The sequence below is a fragment of the Astyanax mexicanus genome, chromosome 22, assembly GCF_023375975.1.
Source record: "Astyanax mexicanus isolate ESR-SI-001 chromosome 22, AstMex3_surface, whole genome shotgun sequence".
Classification (NCBI taxonomy): Eukaryota; Metazoa; Chordata; class Actinopteri; order Characiformes; family Acestrorhamphidae; genus Astyanax; species Astyanax mexicanus.
In genome coordinates, this window is record NC_064429.1 from 7,177,377 (window position 1) to 7,193,271 (window position 15,895).

At 37.1% G+C, this 15,895-nt stretch overlaps 1 protein-coding gene across 13 annotated transcripts in view; it reads left to right on the forward strand.

Annotated features, from left to right (window-relative positions):
- The window catches only part of arvcfb (ARVCF delta catenin family member b), a 378,373-nt gene that overhangs the window by 280,081 nt on the left and 82,397 nt on the right, over positions 1-15,895 (forward strand). For 11 of the 13 annotated variants that reach the window (XM_049470443.1, XM_049470449.1, XM_049470448.1 and 8 more), the window contains one exon: positions 12,068-12,696. In XM_049470443.1, coding sequence (XP_049326400.1) covers positions 12,068-12,696 — 629 coding nt within the window. Of the gene's footprint in view, positions 1-3,750; positions 3,972-12,067; positions 12,697-15,895 lie in introns of those variants that run through there. The other 2 variants (XM_049470454.1, XM_049470455.1) reach the window with 2 other exon arrangements.

The window sequence follows — 15,895 nt, forward strand, 5'->3', positions numbered from 1 at the left end:
GAAAGTAAATATAGTGAGAAGATTCTGTGTTCCAGCGTTTATATCTGTACAAGTGTGAAGCTGCCTTTAACACAGAACTCTTAAAATCTGCTGCTGCATTTTTAAATGCAGTGTTTTTAATGGGATGTGCAGTGAATGCTGCACATACCGCGCTCTTAGTATGTAAACAGAATGGAGCAGCAGAGACAGTGTTTGTTGATAGCAGTATATTATATGGCTAATATATCAGAATAGACTGATTCTTATCAGCAGTTTAGCTCAGTTTTCAATCAATCAACCTTTATTTTCACTCAGGAAGAAACATTGAGGGTGACCCACATTTACAATGTTGCCGAGCCTTTATAACATCAAAGGGATTGAACACATTTAATGATAATTTAGAAATAATAAGAAATAAAATAGTACGTAAAAAAGAAGTACGCATTTTAAATCAACATTTAATAAAAATATATATGTAAAACAGGAAATTCTAAAATTCTAAAACAAATTTGACATAAAAAGTAAAAAATGTATAAAATATAAAATAAGTAAATAGATAATAGTAAAATATTAAAAATGATAAGTGATTAAATGAAAAATAGAACTAAGAACAAGAATGAAAATACAAAACATTAAAGTGAAATAAAAAAAATAAAAGTAATAATAAATAAAACAAAAATTAATAAAATAAAATATATATATATATAAATATATAAATAATATAGGAAAAAAGATAAACTAATAAAAAAAGTCATTTAAAACAGTCACAGGCTTTCTGATGGTGATTAGAAACTAAAACTTTAAAATGGTTCAAAATAAGTATATTTGATAGATGGGTCGGATCAAGACCGGATCATGTTCTCACCACAAGTAAACCAATCCAGAAAGAAAATCTGCGCGTAAAAAAAATGTATAACGCATAACAATTAACATAAATAATTGTGTGCATTAATGTTTTAATATTGACAGCCCTGATTTAATTATACACTTACATTACTTTAGAGACTTCACTCAAAGACTTTTAGAAACCCTCAAATATACACTCACACACATCCTCGACTCTCCTGTGTGTGTGTGTGTGTGTGTGTGTGTGTGTGTGTGTGTTTAGCCTCTTTTCTGAGAAGTCATTTTCTGTGAAAGGAGATTAATCTTAATTCACTCCTCCTCGCCTCCTCACTGACCTCGCTACACACCATCCGAAACACATCAACATGATGTGAAAATATTAATGAAACAATTAAATTTAGAGTTTATTTCAGAGTAGTTAATGTTCTCTGTGCTCTGTAAGATTTTAAAAAGACTTTTAAAGAAAGTTATTTTAAGAGACTAAAGTCGGGCAGTCGTTCACATCTAAAGTCAATCAGACATTTCTCTATGAAGACTGAGAATCTTGTTGGGTCACTGTTTGCAAGATTGAAACTAGATTGGGTTGCAACATATGAGATTTTAATGGTATTATTAAGCATCTAAAAATGGTTATAGTTTGTTTAAGGGTATCACAGTATACAGTATTACATTATTCTTTAAGTCTTTCTCTTGTTGATGTTCTTTGTTCTTATTGGTTCTTATCTGGGTTTGATCATTGCCATTAAGTATGAAGGAGCTGGTCTGTTATTGGCTTTGTAGGACAGCATCAAGGATTTAAACAAAACACATGCCATTCCACACACCAGTCAGTTTGTAGATTATGTATGGGAGGAGGCATGCACATGTCCTCACTCTCCTTGTGTCATCCTCCCTGTGTCATCCTTCTCATGTCAGGACCAGGGTAGTCTTAGTTCATACAAATGCACCTGGAATTGCAGTGTATACGACTCTGGTCCAAACTTTAAAAACACCCTCAGATCCATTTACATCATTCTTTTACTGCTTTCAGATTGCAGCTTTATAGTAGTAAATCTTAATAAGAAATAGAATGTCATTGAAAAGTTACTTTATTTCAGTAATTCGGTCAAAATGTGAAACTCATATATTATTTAGATGTATTAAACACAGAGTGATCTATTATAAGTGTTTATTTATTTTATTGTTTATGATTATGGCCAATTCAAACTAAAAAATCAGTGTGTCCAAAAATTAGAATAGTACATAAGACCAATTGGTACTTTTTGCAGTGTGGGCAGTGTACAAAGTCCTGCTGGAAAATGAAATCCACATCTCCATAAAAGTTGTCAGCAGAGGAAAGTTTGAAGTGCTGCAAGATTTTTCAGGAACTCCTTTAAGATGCTGAGAAAACTATTTATAAGACACTGAAATTAAAATACCAAAAGTGTGCAGATCTGACCTCTAATATCAATGTGCTACTTAGAAGAAAACATTCTGGTTTAACACTTTTTTGTTTAGTAAATAATTTCAAATGTTCATGTATAGCTTTAATTTAGTCTTTAATATAAAATGTACACTGTAAAAAAAAAAGAAGAAAGAAAGAAAGAAAACACATTAAATGAGAAGTGTGAACCGAAATTTTGACCACTACACTGATGTTAACTTTTCAGAAGCTAAGTATCACAGAAGTTTTCTGCGTGTTCTGTAGAACAGGAACTCATTCAGCAGCAGAGGAGGTTACAAACCTGAGCAGGCAGGTGATTTAGTGTAGAGACGAGGCCGTTCTTAAACAGCTATCTAAATGCTAAAAGCTCCAAACAAGTTACAGTTCTCTTAGACGCCATGTGGCCTTCCATCTGTACAGAGAGAGTCCATCTCCCATCAATTCTACTCCTGTAGCAGACAGTCTGTCCATCTGTCTGGCTGCCGTCCCTCCAGACTGCTGTTTTTGTGTTTTTGAGTGAGTTTCTTGGAGTGATGCCCTAGATTAAATGTTTTTCAATCCAAGTATTATTCAGGAATCTTTACTTTTAATTAAGTTTAATTAGGTTTGTACCAGTATAACCACAATTTACACAGTGGTTGAATTATTTTCTGCTCATGGCCATGCCCCTAGAACACCATCTGGACAGGGCACCAGTACAGTGCTGATGTATAGTGGTTTATTGCTTTAAAATATAACAATGTGTAACCCAGGTTATAAAAGCCTGAATTATTAAGAGCACAAAAATGAATATACAGCATATTGTTGCTGTCTATTTTTGTTGAATTTTAGTTTACTACATAATGAATGGGGCACTAAAAATGTTTTAAAATTACCTAAAAGAAATATTTTTTTACACTGATGTCCATTAAAAGTTTATTTAAATTCCATTTATGAGCAATACTGAAGCTAGATCCGATCTAAAATTAAAAAAGGATTAATTTTGAGACTATTTCATTTTTTTATTTCATTAGCAGTATGTCACACCTTACACAGCTGAAATTAAATAAGAACCTGAGGAAATATTATAAAAAAATATAGACACAAATAAAATATAGACACAAATATTTGTGGAAAAATAAATTTTATTTAAGCCATAAATAATTATTTTTATTATTATTAGAGAGTATTTTTTAGCAGTATGTCACACGTTACAGCTGAAATTAAATAAGTAGCTTTGAAAATATTATAAATAAATATAGACACAAATATTTGAGGAAAATAAACATTACTTAGTCCATAAATAGTTATTTTTATTATTTTTGCAATATGTCATATTATAGCTGAAATTAAATACGAAGCTAGGGAAATATTATAAATAAATAAAGACATAAATATTTGAGGAAAATAAACTTTATTTAGTCCAGAAATAATTAATTTTATTATTTTTTAAAGTATTTAATTTGTTAGTAGTATGTCACACTTTACAGGTGATAGCGCGGGAAACACTCATGACCCTGACCAAGTACTTCCTTTGGGTCAAGCAGCCGTCAGGAGCTGAAGGATTCGTTAGAAGAAAAAGAGAAAATTAAACAAAAAACTGGATTAATTTGATAAAAAACCTGCAGTAATAGTAAGTAAAGCTCGTGGATATTTAAAACACGGAGCTGGGGGAGCTGAGAAGCACTCCGTGGCGAATGAGGAGCGTTATTAGCTGGGATACACGGAGTTCTGGATCGGTGAGGTAATTTATTAATTACGTCCGACTATGCTAAGCTAACCATGTATTTTCAATGGGATGCTGGTGATTCTTGTACTTAAACCTGACAATATAACTGTTTAAAATGATGTATGACCCTTATAACGGAGACAAGACTTAAGAGTGGGATCCGTGGAAGTTAAAAAAACAAGTATTTTTATGTAAATTGGGGATTTTTATCTTGAGTGCCCAGAGAAGCGCGCGCCACGCACACACACACGCACGCACGCGCGCAGCACAGTCGCGCGCTGCAGATATGTAACCCCTTGTGCGACAGATTTATCTTTATCTTTATTTTCTCTGTACTTAAATATTGAATTTATGTTTAGTTTATTGTTAAAGAAAGTCAATATATTGTGAATATGTGTAGTTAAGTGTGACATTTTGTGTTTAGAGCTGATGTGTGTTCATATAAAGCTAAAACTTGATATTGACTGAGATTTAAAACCTATTATTAAGTCCGTTTTTCTGCCCTTTTTTATCTTTCTGTGTTTGATGGCAAGTCTCCCTGAACCATACTTGTCAAGTTTTGGACTTAAAAATAAGGGGAAATGTCTGTCACCTGTTTCTAGCCGCACCATCAGCCCAAACGAAGTTTAGTATCATAGTATCGTTATATAGTATGTAGGAATTAATATTATTATATTGTGATCAATGGTATTTTCTGCAGTCAGAAGGAGTATGTATCATCACAGTATGATGTGTTTTTGGCAAGAATGCCCTCTCTCTCCTTGCATCCATCTATCTCTCTGATTTGTTGTTCCAGGGTTGTTTCCGCTGTGAGAACTGCCTCTTGCAGCAGCCTGGGTGGCAGTTCTTGCAAGGTTTCTGGGTGGCAGTTCTCGCAATGTTTGTGGAGGCACAGGAATGTTTTTTTAAAAAATTAGAATATAAAACGGGAAATTTACGGGAGCAGGAAAGAGGGGTAAAATACGGTAGTTTCCCAGCCAACACGGTAGACTTGACAGGTTTGCCCTGGACTTACATTACTAGAGCAGTAGGAGGAAACCCTTACCTTTCCACAGACTGGATCTTTTGCACATACCCACATTCCCAATTCCACCTGATACCTGTAAAACAAACAGACATTAATTAAACACACATATGCACACACACACAAAGAAAATTACAAAACAAAGAAAATTACAAAACAAAAAGAGTTTTTTTTTTTTTTTTTTTTTTTTTTTTTTTTTTGGATGATGCTGGTTCACATGTTTCTTAACACCACCCAGTCAGCACTGTCCCACATAGAACCCCCTTCTGGTTTCGCTCTGATGCCCCTCTGAAGTTGTTTCCCAGTTTCTGACAACACTTTAAACCCACTTCAATACAGTCTGGCTACAGATATGAAAACACACAATTCACTCAATTCACTGTCCTTTTCCTGACCAGCAATAAACTCCACCTGGGAAAACATTTTTCCACCCACGCTGGTAAAACCATGTCCGGAAGCGGTCGTTACTTTATGACTCGGTTTTTATGCATATAGAATCAAAACACATATCGTTTCACTCGTTTCATTTTGTTTTCTGGTGCTTTTCTGCGAGTCCTTATTCCAGCTCCCTCACTCTTTACATGTTTGTCCCTCCTTTCCCTCCTCCTTCGTTCTCTTTCCCTTACTCCTGTTTGGAGGCGTTCCAGCCTTTCTCTGCTGGAACAATGATAAACACAACACTGGAGCTGCTCTTTTTTAAAAGACGCAGAAAAGGACACAATAAAAGTGTTATTGTGTCTCAGAGGGACTTTTCTTTTCCCAAATAATTCATATCAAAAACGTAAGTCCTTGGCCCGATTTCGAAGCAGAGCTCCTCGGAATGCTAACTAAGCCTCTTGAACAGCATGGGAAGTAGCCTTGAATGTTAATAAGGCCATAATCATATAAAACAAAATTTTCTTTGCTTTAAAAAATGTTCATACATGGAAACTAATCTGAAAAAAAAAACAGCTTGAACATGTATATATATGACGTCTAATAAAACTGCAGATCAATGATACACTGTATATAAGGATGGACCTCTGTACAAGGCATCCACTACAGAGAGGCAGACCTGGTGGAACTAATACTAGCTAGTTACTTTTATATACCCACTGCACCTATCCGTCTCCACCCCTATCCCTACAGCTCCCTTACTTGAAACGAATCAGTAAAGAGTTCACCAGCTCTTTGTTTGGCTTGCTAGCATTATGCTAACCCCCAACCGTGGTGCCAGTCTATAAACCTAAAACAGCAGTGAGATCCTAAAACGCTTACAGTTCCATAAAACTAGCTTTAAACAACGTCTCACTCTAAATGTAGGCAGACAGCCAAGACTCGTGCTGCTTTAGCTTTGCACCGGCGCTAATGCGATTAATGTACAGTAGTTAACAAGTAATGGAAGCTTATTAAAGCATCAGTTAGCATGTTGCTAACACCATGCCTAAAACTACTGCCTACCGTAGTTTTGTGAACCAGGCCTTACATACCTTTCATATACAGTTTTTTATTTTTTTCCCCATTATTTTAAAATGTTCTGGATTAATACTAAAACCATCCACAGGTTGGCTCACAGGTTGTGATTTTTTTAAACACTTTGCCTACTTGTGCCCCCTTTAATATAGTGGATAATAGCAGAAGATTACTGATTACAGCTTGACCTAGTCCACAATACTCCACAGTGGGGTTCTCCTAGCATCTTGTGTGTGTGTGTGTGTGTGTCTCTTTAGCGTCTGATGCTCCACCCGGTTGGTTTTAAAGCTGCTTGTGATCCTCCGATGGATCAAAGCTGCTCGTCAGAACCTGCTTGTTTACTTCAGTGGCGGCAAGGATCTTTTAAGATGTAGAATTTTACACAAACACACACACACACGTCTGCCCTCACACTGACAGACGTGTTATCTTTCATTCACACATGCAGGGGTATCTGGGAGTGAGGTGTTTCTCTGCAGCAAATAATAATTATTACTCTGTCTAATGATTTAAATAATGAATGACAATTACAATGCCTCTGATTCTTTTTGCTTAATTTTAATCCTAGATATTTTTTCTGTCTTTTTTTTTTAAATCTGACAAGCTTCATCCAAATGTAGACTGCTATAATAATAATTAATATGCAGATATATTAGCTTAATTCAACAAGAATTATATTTCCATACAAATACATGTAAAGGAATTCACTAAAACCAACCAAAATCCAGAAAAATCATAAATCTTCTAAAAATTTTAAGCAGCTTCCTGTTAACAAATATTAAATAGCCAAATATTAATTAACCAGTCAAAGTGCAAAATGTATTTTTTCTATATATTGTTTGTATCCATATTTGTAAATAGAAACATGAGTAATTAATTCTTTAAATTAGTTCTGATTTATTTTGTACATTTTTATATTTGTTTTAAATCGTAATAAATGTACATAACGTTATCGTTTCCTTTTCCTGCAGTGGGGTGGTTCTACATTTTTTATATTAGAAATCTGATGTGTGTGTGACGGGTGCTGGTACCCTTAAATCTTAGATGACTTGACTGCTTCATTATAAAGATGAAAGAGCTGCTTCTGTAGCTCTACAGCTGCTGTTACTCAATAAATAAATAAATAAACACGAACTGTAGAGAAAAGTGCTGTAATTATACACCCGGGAAATAAGCAGCCGCTCCTCTTTTATTTCATTGAACTTCAAAAAGCAGCACAAAGTACTAACTAAGTACTGTATATAAATATATAATATCAATAATAAGAGTTTATTACTGTGAAATCTCCTCAATCTTTTATAACTTATGCTGGCAAACATTACTACAGTAAACAGAAAGAAGAATTCATCTTTTTGAAGAAAGTAGTTGAGATGTTATAATCCAGTCTGAAGAATAAACTCAGTTCCAGGGTTCTCTTTTAGGCCTGAAGCCAGCCAGCACCGCACTGGATGGGTTCAATTCCACAAGTAGCTCATTAAGCTCTGATTTAACAAACCAGCTGCTGATATACAGTACCAATCTGTACATTACATTACATTACATTACATGTACATTTCAGTACATTGTGTCCACTGTGTTTTATTATAAAGTCCAAAGTCCAGTGTTTTCCCTAAAAATTGTACCGCACTTCACACTTCCCTCTGCTAACAACTATTATGGATATGCAGATTTCATTTTCCAGCAGGACTTGGCACACTGCCCACACTGACAAAAGTTCCAATTAATCTTGAATAATATTCACATTTTCTGAAATACTGATTTTTGGGTTTTCATTGGCTGAAATAAAATAAAGAAATAAAGAAACATTTTAAATAGATCACTCTGTGTGTAATACATCTATATAGCATGAGTTTCACTGTTTGAATTGAATTCTTGAAATAAAGTAACTTTTTAATAATATTCTGTTTTTTGAGGTGCATCATGCTTCTCTGCATATTTTATTATTTTGGTAATTTCACCATCACAGAGCAGATATTATTGTTTGGTAGGTGGGTCGTGGTGATTGTGTATTGTCCCTGTGTACCAGCACAACACACACACTTTTAACACACCGACATGGATGGATTTAAAAATGAATCTCTCTGCAGGAATTTGACTGAAATATCCATAAAATGAAATGTTCTTACTTTAATTAATTTGGTTATCTTTTTTTCTGAGAATGTTGCTTAGATTTACTCTATTAAATGAAGTAATGAAATGTCAGGTAGTATGAAGTGATGGACACCTAACGTCCTCTTAAAGAGACACTTCTTCCCTGAGCAGAAGAATTAACAAATGGCTGTGCTCTAAGCCCACACAGACTCCGGGGGGCATGGGCGCTCTCGGCCGACGATTAATTTTTATCAGCCTCATTAATTCCCGAGATGAATTTGTAGCCGCGAACAAAATAGCCAATTAACAGCGGCGAGGAGTTCACTGGGCAGCAAATTGCTTTCAGAATCAGCAGCAGCATCAGAAGACGGAGAAGCCGCGTCTCCCCCTGCCAGAGCGGGGAACGCTTAGCGGCAGTGAAGGGTTGAGCTGGGACAGTTTGGGGTGAGAAGCTCATTTATTTAAGTCTAGACACAGCCGTCTCTGCTCACTGATGGAGCGCGAGATGAGAGAGTGATTCTGGCCTAGATTCCAGCTCCACATCATCTAACACCAGCACAGTTTTCTCAACAAGCCCAAAGTTTTCCAACAAACTCTGCAGTTCATGTTCAGAGAAGGACTGATGAACAAACAACGCCAAATATTATCGAGCAGTCTGTTTTTTAACTTGTCTGGAACACTAGAAATGTGCTTTTCCTAAGGAACAAGTTGATTGCACAGTTTTAAGCCATTTCCAGGTGCTTGCTACAGTAGATGGTTGAGTGTTTGTTATTATGTCATTTGAGAGGGTGTTGCTGACTGGTTGCTTTGGAATCCTAGGTATGTTGCTTGGTGGTTGCAATGGTTAACCAGTTGGTTTTATCACAAAATATGTCAAACCAACAATTTGTCACACTCAAGAAGGGATGCACCAATGCGGTGATTCTGGACCAATTCCAATGTCTGATATTACGAATGTATATATCGGCCGATGTTGATGCCGATATACACATTTATGGCTTAAAGAAAGACTGGACATTGTGGTTATCATTCTAACTTTAAAACTAATTGTGACAAATTAAACTTGCTTAAATTATTCAGTCTGCCAATTGTAGAAGTGTGGACAGCATCGCTTTGTCCTTTTCCAGCATACAATAAAGGTTAGCAATGATTGGTTTAAAATGTTATCTATATTGGCCAATGCCGATAGTTCTAAAAAAAAAAATTGCCAGGTTGCCAGGGTCCTACATTCAAAATTTCCTTTGGGATCAGCAAAGCATCCATCCATCCATCCGCCCATCCATCCATCCATCCGCCCATCCATCCACCCACCACAATATTCTAACATAAGTGGCAAAATCAACAATATGGTACTTATTAAAAGAAGAAATGCCATTCAAAGGTGATTGATAGGGTGTTTTCATATGGTTATTGTGGTTCCTACTATGCTTGGTTGTTCCTAAATAATTCCTATGTTTGACACTTATTGGGTACCTCAGTGTTTCTATGTAGTTGCAATGGTAGCTAGTTACTTTTTTCCATTATAAGAATGATGAAACCAACAATCTCATAAAGAAGTGTCATTCACTTGTGATTGCTAGGGTGTTACAAGATGGTTACTAAAGTATTTAAGATGGTTATGTTTGGATTTTTTCAAGTGTTTACTTTAATATTACAAGTATTTGATTAATTCATTCTCTTATTTATTTATGGGTGTGTTTTGGGCGTAATGTGAAATAAACCAATTAATGTGCCAGTTGTCCTTCCCCTTAAGAGTCAGGTGAGCTCTGACTTTGATTCGTTTGTATCTTAACAGTGCAGTGCTTTTGTGCTTCTCAGCAGAGGAAAGTGACCAGCAGCTCATTTAAGGGAACAGCAATGTTAATTTATTCTTTATGCTGTTTATTGTTGAGGTAAAAGTTGGATTTGCATGGTGCATGCGTCCGTGCGTGTGTTTATTTAAGGAGCGGAGTTGTAGACTAAACTCTGATGCTATTTAATGGCGCAGGCACAAGGCAGAAAGGGTGCAAGACAGCAAAGAGCGCCCTGTGCAGGGTGCAAAATAAGTCCCTGTTTGTTTCAGATTTTAGCCAAGCAAATACACCTTCTCTTATACAGCTTCAGTTAAAATATCAGTCAAATAAACAACCTGAGCCAAAAAAATAAAAAATGGTTAGAACTTATATAAGTTAGATTGCCCTGGCCAGAGGAGTGAACAGCGTTTGATGTGTAGCTCCTTACCTACTGAGCTTCAGGCTACAGGACTAGAGTCTGCAGTGTAATGTGCCCTGCACTGGAAATATCAATGGATCCAGTAAGGAGGGCATCACATTTATCAGAGATATTCAGTATCACTCCAAGCTATTCTTTCAGCTATTCCGAGTCTCTAAAGTTTCTAGAAGAGTCTGATTTAAGTGTATTTTCTTAATCATTCAAATTCTCAACCACACAAGTCTAGAGACAGAATGGTAACAGAAGTTACTCAAAATCACTTATACTTATTTTATAGACCTTAAAATTGTCTGCAGATTAAACCTCTAATAGCATATTTTTAAATTAGCATATTTTCAAATACAAACAAATTGCTATTCTAATCATGAATTTTCCACAGCAGTGCTGTTCTAATCATGATACTCAATATATCAATTATCAATATACTGCACAATATATGTGCGGCATCATTTCATCACACTCCCTGTAGCTTATTGCCTAACATCCCACTTGAAGCAAGTTGGCTGTGTGTTGGTGTGCTTTGCCACCCTCCCCTCACTCATAACCATGTGTCTTTGCTCTTCATATAGTTGCTGTGGATGCCTACTGTTTGCCCATCTTGGCTTAATGGCTGTTTTCCGAACTACTCCCTATGAGATGCCTAGTGGACTACTTACTTCATCTATCTTTAAGCATAAATTTAAAAAGTGTATTTTGCGAGTCATTCACAGTTTTTCCAGATTATTTTTTTTTATTTGACGATTTTTAAAATGCACATAAAAAATAGTTGCACTCTGATTTAATGACGCACAATACATCGTTCTAGATAAGTATGTGCTTCTAATAATTTATATATTTCTACTTCTTTTACTACTGTTGATGTGCAGTGCAACCCTCTTGGATTCTGAACTTTGGGTTGGTAAAACTCTCCTGACTTGGAACTTGAAAATTCTGACATCTCAGTTCAATTTAAACCAAGCAGATACATTTAGCATTATTTATTAGAGATACGTCCTATAAATCTCCAGAAAGCCAACTTGAAACCAACCAAACCAGTTTTTATTGTTTTTTAAAAGAACAGTTCAATCTCTTTGTTCTTTGTTTTGAAATCATCTGGAAGTACTGTGAAAGATAAGATAGCATCCTCTTTTAAGGGTGGCGCACACTAGCTATTAATCTTTTTTTTCTAAACATGTCTTCTAGGTGTCTTACAGAACAAGCTAACATGCTAACATTGGCTACATATGCTATTAGTCATTTAAGTCAATCAATCATCAGTCAGTTTGCCTGATAGCAAAGTTTCTGATTGCCCATGTTGGACACTAACATGTTTCTTCTACCAACCTTTTCTCAGGTTACCAAGATGGTAAAGACGGTGACCACCCGCACAGTCCGGCAGCTTCCGCTGGGTCCAGATGGCCTTCCTCTGCCCGAGGGTTCCTCTCCACTGGGGAGCTACACGGACTCCATCGACCGACGCTTCATGAAGAACGGAGATCGCTTCGTCACCCCGCAGGCCACCTCCACCCTCACACGCTCCTACAACAACTACAACGACTCGTATGGCGAGACACCGGACAGCCAGTACCGCCACTTCGCCCTGCACGATGCCTACGGAGACGTAGCCGACAACTACGGCAGCCTGTCTCGTGGCATCAACTACCGGCCCTACCGGCCCTACATGCCTACTGGAGGATACCGGATGGAGAACAGCTACACCACCCTCCCCATCCGCAAGGAAGACTATGGGCACATGGCTCAGCCGCAGGTACCCATGGTTAGCAGCACTGTGGACCTGAACCGCTCACAGCCAGAACGCTTCCAGCCCGAGCCATATGGATTAGAGGACGACCGCCGCAGCCTCGGGCCAGACGACGAGGAGCCATACGACCTGGAACCTGATTACTCCACCGCTAACCGCCGCACACTGCCCGGCGCCGTACGCACCATCAGAGAACCACTGCGCGACGGACCTCGAGTCAGGTAGGACCTCTGATTTCAATTCTGATCTCTGGATGACAGCAGTAGGATTCTGTACATATCAGTACAGTGTAACTTTATTTTTATGTTTCTTAAGTCTAATCTCAATTTTATCACAGATTCATCTGGATCTGTTCTCAGTACAGTGTAAATTTGATTTTTAGGCAATTTGAGTCTGATCTCAGTATTATGGCATGATTATTTAGGTCTGATCTCAGTACAGTGTCAGTTTATTATTGTTGTTACCTGAGACTGATCTCAGTATTGTCCATTTAACATCTGGGTCTGATCTTAGTATAGTGTCAGTTTGATTTTAAGGTAATTTAAGTCTGGTCTCGGCTTTATGCCGTTATTATCTGGGTCTGATCTGATTGTAATGCCTGCTTTTTCTTAATGTTGTTTGGATCTTGTCTCAGTCTTAATATTGAAATCCCAATGTTAATATTAATATTAATATTTTCTCTGATTCAAAATTAGTTTTGTGTTAGTGGTTTTCGGGGTTAGAAAAGAACCACACTGACTGAATGGACTGAGTGGATGTAGAGATTTCTGCCAGAGTTGTTTGTACGCATGGACATTTCTAGCCAGACACCACCGGTCACAATCATTGGGTAATTCTGTAAACCAAAGAATCCTAAATGATATCACAACTTTGGAAATGAAAAGTCTCATCTGACACGCACATCAGACCTGCTCCCATAATTCACATCACCTTGTCGTAAGCAGACTAACCAGCCTCACTCACAACATAACACCTCACAGCTTATACTGTGAGAAAGCATTGGAAGAAAGTGGGAGAGGCATTGGCAGAAGGTGGGGAGAGAGAGAGATTGGGGAGTGTTTACATACTGCTGTTCTGTGACTTCGGACACTAGCTGTTAATACCCCGGGTTTAGAGACAGGCTGAAGGACGCTGTTGATTCTACTGTAGAATTGAGTTTGAACTGTAGGCTAATGGAGGCTAATTTGCTAATAAGTATTGAACATGTGTAAGCAGTGTAAGCTGTGTCAGTGCCTTCCATGCATCAAACCGGCAAATGCGTCCTGCAGAAAGCTGTGTTCCCTCGTTCCACCGGACGCTGCTGCCCCTGTTGGCTCTGTGCCACAACACAGCTCACAAAAGGCCCTCGCTGAAGAACGCCAGCGCAAATGAAAACTGACATTTGACATGAAGCGGAGGACTGTGTGTGTGTGTGTCTCAGACAGAGGGAAAGCACATGAGGGGAGACTATGTAGACAGTGTGTGTGTGTGTGTGTGTGTGTGTTAGGGCTTCTCTTTTTGACCAGTGATCTGTAGCAGATGGGGTTATTAAACTCTTACTATCTAACCTAAAACCTGGCTGAGAGCCAGTCTGAATGACGTGAAGAGATGAGTGGGTGAGCAGACAAACTCATGAATGAATGCATGACAAAATTAGTAAAAGTGAATTGGTTAATGGGTGAGTGAATGAGAGTTTTAAACAAATTAGTTAAAAATGGAAAAGGAGTGAATGAGTAAATTCTTTAAAAAAAATAAGTTAATGTGTTTGTAGGTAAATTAACTGTTTAAGTAGAGATTGAGTGAGTGAGTAAGTTGAATGAATAATTAACTGATTAAATTAAATGATTGAATAAATGGATGAATTAATTATTAAAAAGGGAAAAAAGTAAGCAAAGTTGTTGTGAAACAAAAAAAAGTTTGCATAAGTTTGCACAGTAATAATTAGTTGATAAATGAGTGAATGATTGAATGAGTGACCATGTAAATTACTTAATAGGTTAATGGGTGAGGGAATGGCCAAAATGACAAGTAATTTATGAAAGAATAAATTAATAAATTGGTGAAATAATAATTGAGTAAATGAGTTAATAAATGAATAAGTGAATGAATCGGTTGGAGAATCATTGATTTTAATAAATAAATAAATCAATGTGAATGAATCCGTGGGAGAACCATTGAGTTAATAAATAAATTCATTCAAAGGTGAATGAATTGGTGGAAGAATGATGGAGTTAATGAATGAATAAATACATTAAAAAGTGAGTGAATCAGTGCGAGAATCATTGAGTAAACGAATAAGTGAGTAAATTTGTGGGAGAATCCTTAGGTTAATTAAAAAATTATTAATAAGTGAATAAGTGAATGGATGAATGAATCCTTATGTTTTTTCTATTAAAGGAATACTCTAGAGATTTGTCTCCTTTAAGTTGGCTCTTATTTATGTCTTTCTCGTTAATCTGTTTGTGTGATTTTCACTTCACTTATTCCTCCACTTCTTTCTCTCTGTCTGTGTTTGGATTGTTTCTTATTAGCATTCCCAATAACAGACTGGGGGGAGAAATCTGCGTAATGAATGTGGGAATGCAAGCGTTGTAATTACAGTTTATCACACAGTTAGTTTGCAGAAAGTGTCAATTACACACTGACCAAAATTGAATCATTTTAGCGATGGTGGCGATTTCCTGCACTAACAGCTAGTGTGTATAATCTACTGAAGAACCGATGTGAGCTTTATTTATCCTGTTCTCTTTCTCCGGTTCTGTCTCTCACTGTAGGGGGGCTTGTTGTCAGAGTGATTAATAGCCCCCTGCCAGACAAAGAGGGCGTGGCCACATCCACTCTCTAATGTTACCCCTCTCCTTGGCTGACCCTTTACGCACCTGCCTGTTGTCAGGGAAACGACCCTCAGGGGAACGTAGGGGCGGCGTCCTCACCATGTGTTTTATCCTGAAAGAGACAGCGGACACACCGCCCGTCTATAAATCAGCACATTAATACGACAGCGCGGACCACCCAGCACATTAACCCATTAGTGAATGGTCTGCTGAAACCAAAGCTTTTATTTTTATGTTTTTCTCTGTATAGTTAAAGCCTTTCATCACAACTAGCATGAAAGCTAAAAGCTGTTTTTTTCTATTCCAATGTTTTTAGATGGCAAAGTGCTGGGATGCCTGTTGGTAAGCATATGTATAGCTTTATGAAGCGATTACGTAAATCTCTTGTAGCTTGAAGATGACCATATAGATAGACGGATGGTTAAATAGAGCAATAGATGGGTGGACAGATAGAATAGTGGTCAGGTGGGGTAGATGGGTAAACAGATGGGTAAACAGATGGGTGGTCAGATTGAAGATAGGTAGATGGGTAGGTAGGTTGGTGATCAGACAGATGGGTGGTCACAGATTAATATACAGATGTTGGATAGATGCATGGATGGATGGT